The sequence below is a fragment of the Hevea brasiliensis genome, chromosome 2 (assembly GCF_030052815.1).
Source record: "Hevea brasiliensis isolate MT/VB/25A 57/8 chromosome 2, ASM3005281v1, whole genome shotgun sequence".
NCBI classification, from domain to species: Eukaryota; Viridiplantae; Streptophyta; class Magnoliopsida; order Malpighiales; family Euphorbiaceae; genus Hevea; species Hevea brasiliensis.
The window spans coordinates 12,825,151-12,841,688 of record NC_079494.1 but is presented as its reverse complement, the minus strand read 5'-3'; the positions used below and the strand labels follow the sequence as shown (position 1 = coordinate 12,841,688).

General features: G+C 29.3%; 1 protein-coding gene across 7 annotated transcripts; it reads right to left on the bottom strand.

Annotated features, from left to right (window-relative positions):
- Window positions 1–720: 720 nt before the first annotated feature.
- Window positions 721–4,598, bottom strand: LOC110665468 (transcription factor bHLH74). Of its 7 annotated transcripts, XM_058134358.1 has the most exons (10): window positions 4,429–4,598; window positions 3,820–4,276; window positions 2,791–3,736; window positions 2,454–2,687; window positions 2,309–2,374; window positions 2,144–2,212; window positions 1,620–1,691; window positions 1,387–1,527; window positions 1,215–1,297; window positions 721–1,132 (listed from the first exon to the last, which is right to left on the bottom strand). In XM_058134358.1, exons 3-9 carry the CDS (start codon window positions 3,334–3,336, stop codon window positions 1,250–1,252), a joined length of 1,176 nt encoding a protein of 391 aa, XP_057990341.1. In that variant the 5' UTR covers window positions 3,337–3,736; window positions 3,820–4,276; window positions 4,429–4,598; the 3' UTR covers window positions 721–1,132; window positions 1,215–1,249. The 7 variants fall into 7 exon arrangements, 5 of the variants coding, with proteins under 5 accessions (XP_057990341.1, XP_021681320.2, XP_057990356.1 ...); XM_021825628.2 differs by lacking the exon at window positions 3,820–4,276; XM_058134373.1 differs by lacking the exon at window positions 4,429–4,598 and having other exon boundaries at window positions 4,212–4,421.
- Window positions 4,599–16,538: the final 11,940 nt, after the last annotated feature.

The window sequence follows — 16,538 nt, the reverse complement described above, 5'->3', positions numbered from 1 at the left end:
AGGCTTAGTTGAGTTGAGTTAAGTTGAATTCGATTTATTCAAAGTCCAGTTAATATAATTTTTTAAAATATAAAAATTGACTACTAAATAATAATAATAATAATAATAATAATAATAATAATAATAATAATAATCCCAAAAACAAATTACAATTCTCCAAAGAAAGAATAAAAAGCACCTAAAACTTGTTTTTTGAAGACTAATATAAATTTAGAAAAAAAAAAATTCAAAACTGATGTCCAACTCTCCACTTGGAAAATTATTACCACCAAAGAATAAATTCTATTGTCTAATTTTTTAGAATAATTGAAAAATTTTTGTATAGACTCGTTTCATAATAAATCTGATATAAACATGTAGAATCATGTATTAACAAGTAAATCTCACATACATTTTATATGTTTATTAATGATAAATCAAATTTAAACAATAAAAATCTTAATTATTCTAGTTTTATCGAATCAAGCCGAATCGAGTTTTGAGCAATCCAGCCCATTTAACACATGACACACCACTATAAATACTTGTACTTGAATTTCTTTTAAAAAAGATTTGTTTTTATATATATCTTCAATGTTCCTCACTGGAAGGTTCTTGGGCTTCTTAAGAGATGAAAATTGGAAAGTTTAGGAGCTTGGGTTTTTCCTCTAAAAATAAAAGAAATTTACAATTCCATATAAGTTATAATGACAAAAAATTTGCATGAAATTAATACCAGTATGACAAATAACTCCATGCTTCATCTATTCTACAAGAAGGAAACTCTGCAACATTTCCCTTACAAAAAACTCATAAATCTCCACACTCATGACTCCCTTTAATTCAGAATACCAATTACAATGGAAAGGAAAAATGAAAAAAAAGAAGAAAACAAGTTGACATCACCCATCAAAGTCCATTTTTTAAAATCTAAAAATATACATGTGATTCTACCGCTTAATCTTTCTTCTGCTAAAAAATTCAAAGAACAAGCAGTCAGGAGCTGACCCTATACAACCAAGAAACTTACTTTTTTTTGCCCTTTCCTAAATGACTTTAATTTGCAATTCAACTTGAAAGACTTCAAATTATTTGTTAGAAGGAATTAGAACCTTTGATTTCTTCAGATTTTGGAGCTCTGGCTTGAATTGCCCTGCATGATAGATTCTCAAGGTGAAAATGCAGAATATAAGTTTCAATGCAGATTATATGAATTTGCATGACCTGCCAATTACCATTTGGTCCCAAACTGTCAATAGCAGAAGTGGAATCAAATCCCATTTGGAAAAAGGCTTTGGAGATCATTGTCTAATGTAGTCTGTACATATAACAACAATAATGAGTGAAAGTTCCTTTTTTTCACGGCCAGAAATGAGACTAGCGTCCATAGGAAGATTGCTTACTTACATGAGGCACAGATGGAAATTGTGGATTTGCATTTGAAATTACTGGTATGCTTGCTGGAAAAATTCCGTGTGAGTAAGGGTGAGCATTCATCCCAGGAACGAATCCCATTAGTGCAGCATTACTACCTCTTGGATGAAGGATCTGAATAGGAGGAAAACCAAGAAATCTATTATTCAAGGAACATAAGAGAATACAACTGATTTAATTCTTGCACCATATGAACCTTGGCTTACATCTTTGGACAGAATCTTCTCAATATCATTGCTTAGTTCAGGATTCACAGTAGCCAGTTTCATTGACAGAAACTGCAACAAGGAAGCAAATATTACTTCACTGAATGGTTGATCATTTAGAAGCCACAAATGACTACAATAGCATCAATAACTCCAAAAGATGGGCAAGATTCTTAATGTTTCGCATTCTTTGATTTTAGAATAATTTAAGAAATATGAGGCAACAGGCTTGTAAGAAAGGGGCTCAAATTGATACAATTCCATTTGATAAGGCAAGACCTGGCTCTGAAAATTCAAGCAAGTAGATTACAATCCTTCTGATGGAGATGAAAATTAAATCAGAATTCTGAAACATGAAACCAATTTCTTTTGTTATGCAAGAGCTCATTGAAGGTAATTGGTTGCGCTTATCTAAAGCAGACCTCCACTAATGCTAGCAATCTTCTTATACAAGTATACAACATTGTAATTTTCATATAGATATGAAGATTTGAGACCAGATGATCTGAGACAGAATATCATACCTCTACCTGTTGTTGCAACGACTGCACATAGTTAATGATTTCATCAAGCATTACTGCCTTTCCAGTAATCTAAAACAATCATCAACAAGCCAATAATCAAATCCCCATTGCCATTTTTTTTTAAATGAAAAGTGGTTCATTGAAAAGCTAGAATACCATAAATACCTTATTGCATCCTGGAACAAGTTCCTGTAACAATCTCATTCGCTCACTTATCTTCTCTCTTCTAACCTACAAACAGAAATTTGCCTTCAATATATGAATGAATAATATCATGTTTTTATAATTGACAGATATGGTAAGAAGGTACCCTTTCAGCTAGGCTGTGGCTATTGGTAGCCTGTCCCCTTCTGGCTCTCACATGAATGTAATTCTCATTAGGAGCTTCTCCACTGTGAGAATTGTTTTTAGCTTGTTTAGCTGATTGTTTACCCCGTAAATTAGCACCACTATTTTGTTCAGTTCTTGGTTTCTTCTCATCCTGTTCTTTTTGAACATCAGAGCTATGCCCAGAAGGATCCTTCAGTCGTTCTCCTTCAGCATTCTACAGTTAAACACAATAATTCAAACAGAAAAACTACAAGCAATTAGTGCACTACAAAACTTCAACTGCCTAATTGATATCATGACAACATAATGCAAATTACCTTATTTGGATCATATGAAGAATTGGATTCACCCACCCGTTTTCTTTTCTTCCCATCAGGTGAAGCTCCTGTAATGGGCTCTTCTGTTAATTGGTGATCCTCTTGAGATTCTGCACTATTTGCTATAGTTCTTTCGATATTTGCCTCCTTGTTTGTGGTATAATTTGGATGGCATCCAGTATTGGCAATCTGGCCACACTCATTGAGACCAAATGAGCTAACCATTTCCGAGAAGCTCCCACTTCCATAGGAAGGAAACTTAGGCACCAGCTCAACATAACTTGAACCAGATTGGTAATGAACAAGATGGGAAGTGGTACTGATTCCCTGGTTTTCCATCACAACAGGGTAAGGAGAATTGGTGAGTTCACTTTGAGACAGCATTGATGAACCTCCAAAATTCTCATGCTGACTTATAGAAACAACTGGATCCCAAGCGGAAGCAAAGAAGGGGTTTCCCCCCATTCCAGAAGATTGACAATTCACAACACTCTGTCCCCCACTTTGAAACGCTAAACCATCATTGTTATCACCACTGCTACCCATTTTTCTAAATATAAAAGCAAAAGTCCCCAAAATTCTAAGGAACAAATCTATATATGATTTTGTGGAAACCCCCAACCCAAAAATTAGCCAAGACCAGGACTAAATATAGATATAAAACAGAAGAACTATAGATTAAAGGTAAAGTGGGTTTGACCAAAATTCGCTGGGGTTATCTTGCAGGACTCAACAAGGAACAAGTATCTTGGCAGCTTTATAGAATTGAGCGGGTGCTAAAGTAAAAGAAACACCTCATTGCAGCATCCCACAGACACAAAGTGAAAAAGAGGAAATCCAACGTATCAAGCATAAAATCTAACCAGCAACAGCTACTTATCTCATCTTTGAAAAACACTGGGATCAAGCGTACTCCAATATGCAAGGCTATATCGGAAAATGCTTCCTACAGACAAGAAAGTGAAACTTTCAGAGCATAAAGTAGACATAGACAAACAATGGCATTAACCACCTAACAGCTCACCAGACCTCAAAAAAGGAAAGCATATTCTCTTTTCACTTTTGCTCGTACAAGAAAGCAACTCCACTCATTTAAAACACTAATGTATTAACATGAGCAGAACCTGAATCTCTTCATTTAGGACCTAATTCAGGAGGAGGACGTCAAACTTGAAGATATGAATATGGAATTAGAAAAATGGTGTATAGAGAAGTGAAATGACTAGCTGTTCAAGTCTTGAATCAGAAGACCCAAGAAGCTCAAGAAACCAAGAAAAGAGAAGTTGCAGAGCACCTTTTGAGATATTCTCAGATGGGTTTCCAAAAAAGATCAAAAAGCATCAAATTCTACTTGAATTATTACAAGAACTGAAAAGAACAGAGTTTCATTCACAGTCCCTTTAATGGGTGTTTGATAGTACCTCCAAAAGCATCAAACGGTTGCTTCAATTTGACAAGAAAAACAAAATTTACCAATTGGGTACTTCTACAAACAGTAAAGCAAGTATCAAATTCCAACTTTTATTATACATATAGATCACAGACAATGTAGGAGTCCTCTGCGAGCCTAGAGAGACTAGAGAAAGCATGCACAAAGCAAAAGAGACACACACAGAGATCAAAGAGGCGTTGGCTTACCTGCTCGGGCCAACAGATGACATGTATGATTTTAAAAGACACACTAACAACTGCCCAACTGCTCTTCGCTGATAAATTATTACAGAACCTTATCACTTTACTGCCTGTATTTTCTTTTAATTTTTTTTTAAATTATTTGACACTTTTCTCTATTTTCTTTTATTTTAATGTTTATTCTATCTCAAGGGAGAATGGAGATGAGAGGTTGTTCTCTTCAAGCCCAAGCTTGGTCACCTTTGCCTGCCTCTTTGACATGTACTTTCATTTTTCTTTTTTCTTTTTTTTATTGCAAAAGGCCCTCCACTAAAGTTTAATTTAATCCCAAAATTTTTAATTTAATTAAAACTCAAAAAATTAAAATTTATAGATTAAATATTTAATTTTATAATTTAAATAAAAAATTTAATTTCTTAGTTTTTGAATTAAAATTGAGTCTAAACTAAAAATTTTAAATTGAACTTTACTAAGCCTTAAGCATTTGTTTTATTATTATTTTAATTAATGATTTTTTTTTTTACCGACACATTTGCCAACTATTCTAACAGACCTAGCTTTGCTGTTGCACACTCATTTTTCTCAGCGCCAACTAACTCAACCCCCTTCTCTCATTTCTTTTGAGAATCCTCATTATGCACCTAAGCTCCATCACGCTCCATGAACACTCCCCACTTCGTTAAGATTTACATGGCCCATCTCCCCAAACCATCCAATTTATGTGTAAACTGTAAGCCTGTTCATTGTTCGATTTCGAATTGAAATGGATAATTTCGAGTTCAAATTAATAGTTTCAAGATTTTACTAAAAAGAATTTAAATCAAATTAATGAGTCCTAGTTGCCGATGATTCAAATTTTTTATCATTTTAATTTGATCTCAATTTAAAGAGATTTAAAATTTTATTTCAGCTTCGATTTAAGGTTAGAGTCGATTTTAAATTTTAGTTCATATGTTTCAACTTTGATTAGATTCTTAATCAAACAATATATATATATATATATAACCACCCAATCTTGTATGTTATGGTGGACACTAAAATTTGAACAACATTAGTAAGTCTAATCCTCTCCAACTTCATACTAAAGTCTAATATAGAGGTTTAATTTAAAAAAAAAAAAAATAGATAGACAAAGTCCTACTATAAGGATGTTTGTCTTAAATAAACTTATAAGTTTTAAATATAAAATAACTTATTTTTTTATAATAATTTTTAAGCTTATAAGTTAAGAAAAATCTCTTGGCTTTTTATTTTAGTGTTTTTAAGTTATGTGTTAATAAATTAATTTGACTAAATATTTTATAATATTATTATTATTTAATTTTTAAAATTTCATCATAAATATCATTTAATATTATTTTTAATTATTTTAATAATAAATGTGCTTATAAGTTATTTTTTACCAAATATATTAATTGCTTATTAATTACTTATAAGCACTTTAACTAAATATGTAACTATTTATTTAACACTTATAAGCACTTTAATCAAATGCATGACTGTTTAAATTTTTAAATATTTATAAGTCTAAATTAGCTTGTAAGCACTAAATACTTATAAACTAATTTTCATAAGTTAAACCAAACACCCTTTATATTTTGGACAATGTATTTGGAAGCATAGCTTATGCGACCTACAAGATAACAAACAAATTCAACGGAAAAATCAATTCACTCTTAACTCAGTATACAAGAAAACATGCAACCAACCATGTATGTAAGCATTGTAATGACCCAATTAGGAACTGTTATCGGCATTAGTTAACGGGCCAACTTGAGGCTGTCAAAACCTATAGCAAGCCTAAAACCTGTAAAATATATATTCATCCCATGTGAACCAAAACCTAAGCAACTTATAGATAATCATACTTTAGCATTTGCATAGAAGCATAAATCATTTTCTTTTCAAAAATGGATCATAATTTGAACCTTTTCATTTCATTGATAATGTTAAAGTGTAACTCTTACATGCATTCATAGATAATCAGTGAGTGTGCTTACGGATTAAGGTAATGTACATACATATATTAAAATTATACAATACATATTACAAACTCTGAACCTAAGTACAATGTCTAATTCTTTATCAATTATATGTCCATTCTAAAACTCAACCATATATAAGAGCTTGCTAAAACTCTGCATTTAATAGCTCTTCTGATAGACAGCTCTAATCTTGCAACTCTGCATCTGGGGTTAAGAGAAAAGGGCAAGCTTCAAAAAGTTTAGTGAGTAAACAAACTAATACATTTCTCATATTAACTATCTCATACATGTGCAATGCATCGGTTACATGAGTTTGTCATATCATAAACAATTCACATAAGATGGACTTATCACCAATGATTTTCCAAAATCAAAGTGCCCAGCTCATATAGATCCTCCTTAAGACTTCCTCTTTATTATAAAATATATCAAATATGCGCAGCTCATAAAGAATCTCCTTGGGTCTTCCTGTGTTATAAATAGTGAGCCAAGGGCTTATTAAGTCTCTCCTAATTTTATCACCTCACATCATGCATGATCATAACATATAACTTATCGTATCCATAACATGGCGGAAATTAATGCGTCATCCAATATCCATCGTGCACCAACAATAAATATGCAATAATACAACAATTCTATGTTTTAGATATGTACATCCTAATAAATCATAAAATGATGCATGAGAATGATTATGGGCTCAATTAAATAAAATTTCTTTTATTAGGGTTAGTGTTATTTATCTCATGTAGCCTATCAAATACCAAACATGAATGATTACTATCCTTTTAACCTTGGCTTCTCGGGTTTCTCAAATCTAATCCTATAAAAGTCGGACTTTAATGAGTTATCCAAAACTCTAGAACTCTATACAAATATCAAACAACTTATTCTAGGTCTTTTAGGGTCATAAAAATAAGTTTTTGAACCTTAGAATAAAAAAGAAAATAAGGCTAGCAGAACTAACTTCGGCTGCCCAAGTCCTAACTTTAAATACCTTTTTTTGAGCTGCAGCGACTATGGCTGCTGAAATAAGGGACTTTGGCTGCCAAAAGCTTGAACTCTAGAGAAAGTGTAGTCATTTCGGTTGTTGAAATAATGGTTTTCAACAGCTGAAATTGGGAACTTTTAGAATTCTCAAGTGGAAAATTTAAGAAAACTCACCCCAAAAACAACCATAACACATTCTCAAGGCTCCAAAACATCAAAGCAACAATACCAAACCATACTTTAACACTTTAAAAACTTAACAACACTTAAGGATGCCAATGCATGCGAAATCCTAACAAAACCCACATACATCAACACTTCCTTAACTCTCTACAAAGATTCATACCAGAAAAATCAAGCACTATGAAATTAGTTATGCTTAAAAGGCTTTAAAGCAACAAACTCACTCCAAGAACCTAACAAACACAACATGCATTTTGAAGATTCAACAAAACTACCCACATGCAAAGCTCTCAAAACTTCAAAATTTGATTCAAAAGGTTAAATCAACTCTTTTCCTTACATGCAATCCAAGCTACTTAAACTCATCTATGTAAACATACCTTGAATAATTTTGAAGATCTAAAAGAAAATTGATAAATACCTTTCTCTCTTGAAAATTGAAATTGGGGAAAAATTGGTAAAGAAAGGACTTTAATTCATAATTTTTTGATTTAAGATTAAATTAGCCCAATTTCCCTCATTTGAGTTACATGCGCCATTAACTTAATATTAATTTTTTAATATTAAATATTATTTTTATATTTTATAATTAATTAAATTAAAATATTAAATTTTTTTATTATTTAATATTATTAATTAAAATGAAAATATAAAAAATATTATTTTTATATTTTCATATAATTATTTAACAACAAAAAGTATATTAATTATGCTTAATTAAATTGAAAAATATAAAAAATGTATTTTTTATTGTCATATAATTAATTCAAATTAAAAAATTTATTATAATGAATTTTAATTATTTCAATTAAAAAATTGTTATTTTTATATTTTCATGTTTTTAATTTAAATTAGAAAATTATAATTATATAAAATTAAAATTATAAAAATATTATTTTTTATTTCCATATTATTCATTAATATTAAAAAAATAAAATACAAAAAATTAATTAATTATACTTATTTAATTAATTAACATTAAAAAATAATTAACTATGTACTTAACATAAAAAATATTAAAAAATATTAAAAAAAAAAAACAACTAACACACAAAGTAGTGAATGAGTTGCACATTCTTTAATTTTGGGTTAAATTGGACATAAATTAAAATTTTTGGGCTAAATTAAATTAAAAATTAATTAAATTAGACATCTCTAATAAGTAAAGAAAATATAACTGTAAGGTTTATATATAGTTTGGCTTTTAAAAAATGATGGAAGATAATTAAAAAGCATGATTAAGAAATGAGGTTTCGTTGGTATTTATAGGTAAATTTTAATTTTTTTCATCTCCTTAAAGCACCCCTAAAATAATTGTTTTATGATTGTTACAAAAAGTAAATTCGTCAATTTTTTTTTTTATTAGAAGGAAGGTAAATTCGTCATTTACAATATGCCTTTAAAAAAAAAGAAAATAGCAAAGATTTAAATGCTGAAAAATTTTGAATTATCGTTGCTCTTCTTTCTCTCTGCAAAAAATTGAATCCGGCTCTATTTAGACAAACCTCGTACCAAAATACTCCCCACTATACAACAAAACAGGGTTTCTCATTCTTTTATATAACCAATGTTGTATTTTGTTTTAACCTTGGACTTGGAGGCTTTGTAAAGGAAGAACACAAAGAGTAATGGAATCTAATCATCATTGGTTATAGCCTTTTTTCAAGGAAATTTGTATCCCCCTATGGGATTTCAACATGCTGACGTATATGAGTGCGGCCTCTTCAATTGTAATAGCTAGTTTTTAAGAAGTGATTCTCTTAATATATTTTTCTTATTTATATCTAATTTATTTTAAATTTAAAATAAAAAATATATAATAAAATTTATCTATTAAATATATAAATTTTACATATTTATATCTTAAATTTATAATAAATTAAATTTAAATAATAATTTTATCCTATAAATTCAAATTAATTAATGGTATTACAGATATCTACTACAACTCAATTGTAATCATGCAGTGTAAGGAATAACAGTGTTCACTTGGAATTAAATTAAGCTAGTACAAATCAGTTCCCGTGGACACTGGAGCTGTAGGGTACGGTGGAATATTGAAATAATAGTGTTTGCTCGGAGCTAGACTAAACTAGTGCACAACTTACATGGGCACCAAAGCTGCAGAGTATAATGTGATGGAATATTATGGTCTCCTTTCAAGAAAACTTGTGTCCCATAGCAAGTATGTGATTTTAATATTTACCTTGTTGTTCTGGTGCGTACTAGGTAGTAGCAGGGATGATAGAAGTCGAGTTTTTGTAAATATTTGATTTGACTGAAATTTAATAAGACAAATTTTGATGATACATAATTAGATTTGATATGAATTTAAATTTAAAAAATAATACTCATGATTGGTTTGAATTCAAATTTTACATATTAAGTATTTGTTATCCGAATTCATTTATATAAATACTTAATTAAATATAAAATATATATTTTTATAATAAATTTATAAAGTTTTATTTTATTTTATTTTATTTATATAAAATAGAATTTAAATATTTTATGAAATTATTAAATTTTTAAATATAAATTATTAATTAAAATAATTTTTTTATTTAGATTATTAATTAAAATATATAAAATTAAACAGATTCAATTTTTTTTAAATAATAATAATAATTAAATTTAAGTTGAATTTAGATAATTAAAGATAAATTTTAATGAATTTAGAATGAATTTAAATTTTTAAAATATTAATCGGTTTGAATTCAAGTGTAGTGATTTTTGTGGGTGCCTATGGTTATCATTCCTAGGCAGTGGGTTTAGTAGACGTAGACCGTAGATTAGTGCCTTTGCCGCTATCTATAGTCCTCTTTGACATTGAGTTTCAGAACGTAAAACTGTTTTTCTGAATAAAAATATCATTTTAGACGATGTTGAAAAAAATAGTTTAAAAAAAATTATTTTGTTATTTTAGTATTTCTATTATTAAAATTGATAAAATTTATTTTTTAATACTCTCTAACTAATATATTTAAAAAATAATTTTTTTAACAGTAATGCCAAACAGGCCTCTGTGTTTATGAAACCAATCTATCAGGTCAAAACTACATTACCTGGTCAACATAAGTAACGGTTGTGATCTTACTGGATTAACCTAATAATTACTATTGTTCCGGCATTAGCGGCTAATTTTGCTTACGACGGTTTAATTTTGATCAAGTGTAACAAACCTCACCGTAAGAATGAGTTCATCGAGTTGTTGAGATGTGATTTGGACCCCACGCGAGGAATTGCATAGTCAAAATCAGTATGTAGGTGTGATGATTGAGATGGTACACCTAACTAATCAATGTGGGTACTCACACCAAATCATTCTTCAGGGTACGATTCTAGAGTGGGACAGCTGGTGACGTTATTAGGGTCAAGGGCGCAGAGAGAGAGAGAGGGATTTGATTTTCAATGGAATGAATTGTTTGTTTTCGGTTGTGAAAATTGAAAGGCCATGGAAAATTGCAAGATTACCGGAGATATCTCTCATAATTGAGATTAAAGAGTGATTTCTTTACTAGAAATTTCTTAATTAATTATGCTTTAATTGACTTGTTAGAAACATTTAATCACTTTTGTTTTAGACAATGTAAATTCTTTGATTATGAGAGAGAGAGAAGAAATTGAATTTCTCACTTTTAACGTATATATAGCTATCATCCATTACTGTTAGCTAAATCACCTAAATTATAATTAAATATTTATTAATTTAAGTAAATTACTTTTATTTTAATTAAAAGAGGTAAGTGCCAAGAAGAATGTTAGAAAATTATATAAATTAATTGTTATGTTTAGTAGAAATAAGGATAAAATTAGAAAAAAAATTAATTTTTTTTTAATTTTTTTTTAAATAATGGACAATCATAAATAAAATAATTTAAAAAAAAAAGATAGATAAAATGGACAAAAAGAGTATTAAATTTAGCATTTGTTTAGTTTAAAAATTACAATTAATTGTTAAATATTTTTAATGGGAAATTCTATATAAATTTGATCTATTATGAATTCAAATTATAAATATGTAGAATCTATATATTTAACAGATGTCTCATATTATATATCTCATGTCTTGAATTCACGATGGATCGGATTAAAATAAAAAAAAAACATTGATAATAAAAAATTTACTTTGTGAAGGATAAAAATAAATAAAATGTAAAACTCTATTATATGATTTATATCTCTTTTTATTAAGAAAATATGTAATGCACCATCCAACAATATAAATTATATAATGAAGGTGGGCTATCCATGCATACACGTATGTTCATCGTGTTGTGTAGAAAATTTGAATCTAAGACTCCTACCTTTGACACTTTATAAAGCATGAGAAAAATCAATTAAACCATTCTTGATTGATATCAATTAACATATTCAAAATGATTTAGAAACATTTCTTAGTTTCTTTTCCTTTTAAATCTTGAATTACACTAATTTCAATTTGATGATTCAATTCCACGATTCAATTCCATTAAACGGTTAATTTCTCTTATAAAAATCAAATAACTATTTTAATTATTAAATTACCTCAATTTAAATTAAATCAAATTTTTCCTTAAATTGATATTATAAAAATAAACCCTTTAATCCGATTTGAGTTTGATTAATTCCACTCGTGTGACATGTGTTAATCTCTAGGTGAGTTTACATCCACCAACACTCAAGACATCAAATTTTTATTTAGGGGGTGTTTGGTTTACCTGTTGGGTTCAGCTGATAGCTGATAGACACCCAAACAGATAAATTGTGGTGTTTGGTAAGCTTAAAAAAATACAGCTGATAGCTGATGGGCAACTGATATGATACCCATCAGTGCGGTTTATCGACTCTATTTTTAGAGCTGTTTCTCATCAGCTGATAGCTGATCTGGTTTTATTTTTTATTTTGACCATATTATCATTTTTTATTTAACTTGAAAATTAATATTATTAATATTTTTATTTTTTTATTTATAATTTTAATATTTTAATTAATGTATTTCAACTTTGTTAAAATATTTTTTTATTAATAATATAAAATATAAAATATTTATTTATATCCAAAAACTTAAAATTAATTATAAAATTTTCTATTAACAATAATAATTATTTTATTATTTTATCTATATTTTTAAAATTATTTAATTATCTTAAACAAATAATTATTTTCTTATTTCAATAATAAAATAAATGATATAATATAAAAGATTAATAATTATATATTTATTTAAATAATATAATATATTAATTTAATAATTATATATTTAATTTAATAATAAAATAAATAATATAATATAATAAATTTATAATTTTATATTTATTTAAATAATAAAATAAATTATATGATATATACCCTTATTAGTCATTTCACATATTAATAGCAACAGTTAAATATAATTTTACCAAACACTTAATATAAAACAGCTATCATCAGCTATCAGTTATCGGTATCAATGATACTTACTAACAATTGCTATCAGTTGTATTCAACAGTTAATCCAAACAGGCTATTAGTACAATTGTTATACATACAACAGTTTGATTATAATCATTGATTATGATGGGACTCACATGGAACCCACCATAATTAACAGTTACAATGAATCTGTTGTATATATATCGGTTTTATCATATAATTTTTCCAAAATATAGTCCTTCCCTAACAAACAAATGCATTAATATTTAAGCTAATGAGAGAAGATTTTCATTTTCTTAGCTCCATTTGTTTGACAGAAAATATTTTCTTAAAAAATATTTGCCATATTTTGTAACATTTGGTGCACTAAAAAAAACTGATCAATGAAAAATATTTTCTTAATCAAAAGGGAAATTAAGTTATTTTTAAAGAAAATGACTTTATTTTTTCATAAAAAAGAAGTCATTTTTCATTTTTTAGACTTTAATAATCTTTTTAAAATGTAAAAATATTTATAGATACATTATAAAATAAATATATACTATTAATTTAACATTACAGCTAAATAATAAAAAATATTTTTATGAAAAATATTTTTTATTATTTAGCTGTAATTTTAAAAAATATTTTCTATGGAAAAACATTTTTTATATACAAATTATTTTCCGTAAAATAAATGGAAAAAAAAAATATTTTTTCTGAGTTTTCTCTTAAAACAAACACAATAGAAAATCATCACTCATTAGGGTCTCTGCTTTGCAAAGTTAACACACAGTAGCCAGCAGACACAACCCATGCATGGTGCTTCCTTCCCCCAGTCTTTTTGCATTTTTATATACTTTTACAGAAGCTTTTTCCTTCGTCTCTTCTTTACAGAAAGTTTCACACAAACTCCCTTTTCTTCTAATTATACAATGCAGAGCTTGCAATACTTGCTTATTATATTAATGGCAAGTTAAACACAGCAACCCATAAAATATTTAATTAAGTATAATTAAAGTACAACATTATTGGAGTAAAATGGTCAATCCCATGATGGAGTTAGTTTTTAAGGGAGAATTAATGAGATCACATACAAAGAATCATCATCTTCTTCTTCTTTTAATTAAATTTTCCACTCCCATTCCCATGTCCTCCAATGAGACTAATGGAAGCATGCGCAGAAGAGAAGTTATCATAATGCAGCTTCACCTTCAGAACTAAAAGCTAGCAGAAAGGCTACTGTTAAGGAAACTGAAAATAATGATGCATACTATTTATCCTATCCAACCCCAAGAATGCACTCCAAATAAAAAATCATTCATAATTTGGAGGTCATGAGTAGGTAAGGTCGTGTATATCAATCGTCTTTATAAATCACAAGTATAGAATAATATTTCGTGCACTGAACCACCCCAATCTAAAAATGGGCTTGGAGATATAGCTAGTGCCCTCTAACTCTAGCCCATGAACGAGTTGATTTGCTTCCATCTAATTAGTACTTCTAGCTACACAGAAATATCTCAGAGAATATATACCATATGTATAGAAAATATTTCAGTAGATTTAAATTTCACATCATATTTTAATTTACATTTTTAAATTAATGGATGGAAGTTAGCACTCATAGTAGATTAATTCTTGAAGTAACATGAGCAGGCATTTATCTGCCATTGCCAAATCTTGATAATGATGAGGATCCCTCGTATACACAAACTGTAACCTATAAAGCACCAAGATTTCTGAAAGGCCAACATGCATTTTCATTCCAACACATTGTTCAACATCAAGATCTTTCCAATAATTCTTCAAAACATCTCGAAATTTTCAAAAATGGTACAGGGTTTTGAGAACCTTCTGAAGTTATAATTGATCTGCACAAATCTCAGATTAAACTATCACTCAAGCTTCTTATTCTATTCCATGTCTAGTCCTCTCCCACTTTCATCTCAATTTCTCATGGATGGTTATAAAACCTTGAAGGGCTTAGGCCACGTTTCTTCCACAGTTCCAATCCATTGTTCATAAAATCAAACTTCACAAACTTGGGTTCGTTGTTTGCCCAAGAAAGCCTATCCTCTGGGCTTCCTGAGCTGAAATTCACTGATCTGGGCCAAAGTCTGAACTCCCAGACCTTATGTATTTTATTAGGAACACAGATAAGGCCTAAAACTAAAAATTTTCTCTGTGCACTTGACGAATTGATCAACCATGCATAGAATGACATAAATGCAAGGGAGGGGACCATGAGATTCGAAAACACATTAAAGTTGTAAGCAGCAGTACTGTCATTTTGTCAGGAAGAAGGAAACGTAAGGTTCAAGTAATTAACAAAGACGAATTGAAAGAGAATCGACCACTGCTGTGTTTTTATGGATTGAAGAACACAAGCCACTCAAATTATAAATCTATGGCCGCCCTTCCAGTTGTTACCAGCAAATTTTACTACATGGATGGGAAAATATATATCCATAGAGTACAAAATAAATGCATTTATATTAGACAAGATTCGAAACATTTGAAAAATCATGCTATAGCTCTGATGAGATCCGATTATGCTAATTTGATTTGTCAGACATGCATGCTCACATGAATGACTCAGTCCCGTAATGAAGACAAGAAAAGCCACAAACTCCCTGGAGGTTCCCATGGAGAAATAGTCTCCCTTGTACAAACATCCATCTGCCTCAATTTCAAGAAATTATTATTCCATCGCAACAATTAGATGTACGATGGAAAGATTTTAACTATTGATTATGGTAGATCTGCATGAAACTTGTCATGATTAATGAGTATAACAAAACCGTTAATAGAAAGTGAAAAACAATAAAACAAAACTGCTTCGCCTTCACAAGCAAGCAGAAGATCCATGCATGAAGAGCCTCATTGATGCTACTGTGAGCCTCTGAAGACTATTCAATATTCCACATAAACCTCCAGCGAGCCTGTAAAACAAGCAAATGGTGAGGTTGATGGTCTTCTAACCAGCTACTCTGATACTCAAGTTAGTGATAATAGTTCGAGGCAAAATAGAATATATAAAGGAAACTTCTGTAACGATTTTGGCAAAATAAGCGTATCTGTTTAATGGCCCAGATCAATAGTAACCATCTGTACGAGCTATATGACCCTCGAATATCAGATAATATCCGAGATTCTCTCTTGAAAATCTAGCTTTATCATTGACTGAAGCTTCTATTGTTCAAAGTGGCAATGCTTAGTTTGCAGGGTGGGCAACTATTCTTTTGTCTTCGTAGTCTTTTGCTCAGTTCAGGTTGCTAGCAAGCTTCTGCTCTATTCAGATTGCTAGCAACCTTCTACTCGGTCTAACTGTTTAAATCTTAGCCATCACGTTAGATTATCTACACAATCTCTGATCATGTAACTTAGTTTTGGACAAGAAAAATCACTCATTTACCTTAATGATATTGAAATATCCATGATTAAGTTTGTGAATTTTCATAAGCTGCTACATGACCTAATAATTGTACGAATTATAAACTAAGATTAACCCACTAATTTCTTTTCCAATTTTGTCTTACAGCAAGCAAGTTTCGCCAATCCAACCTGTACGCAACGAAAAAA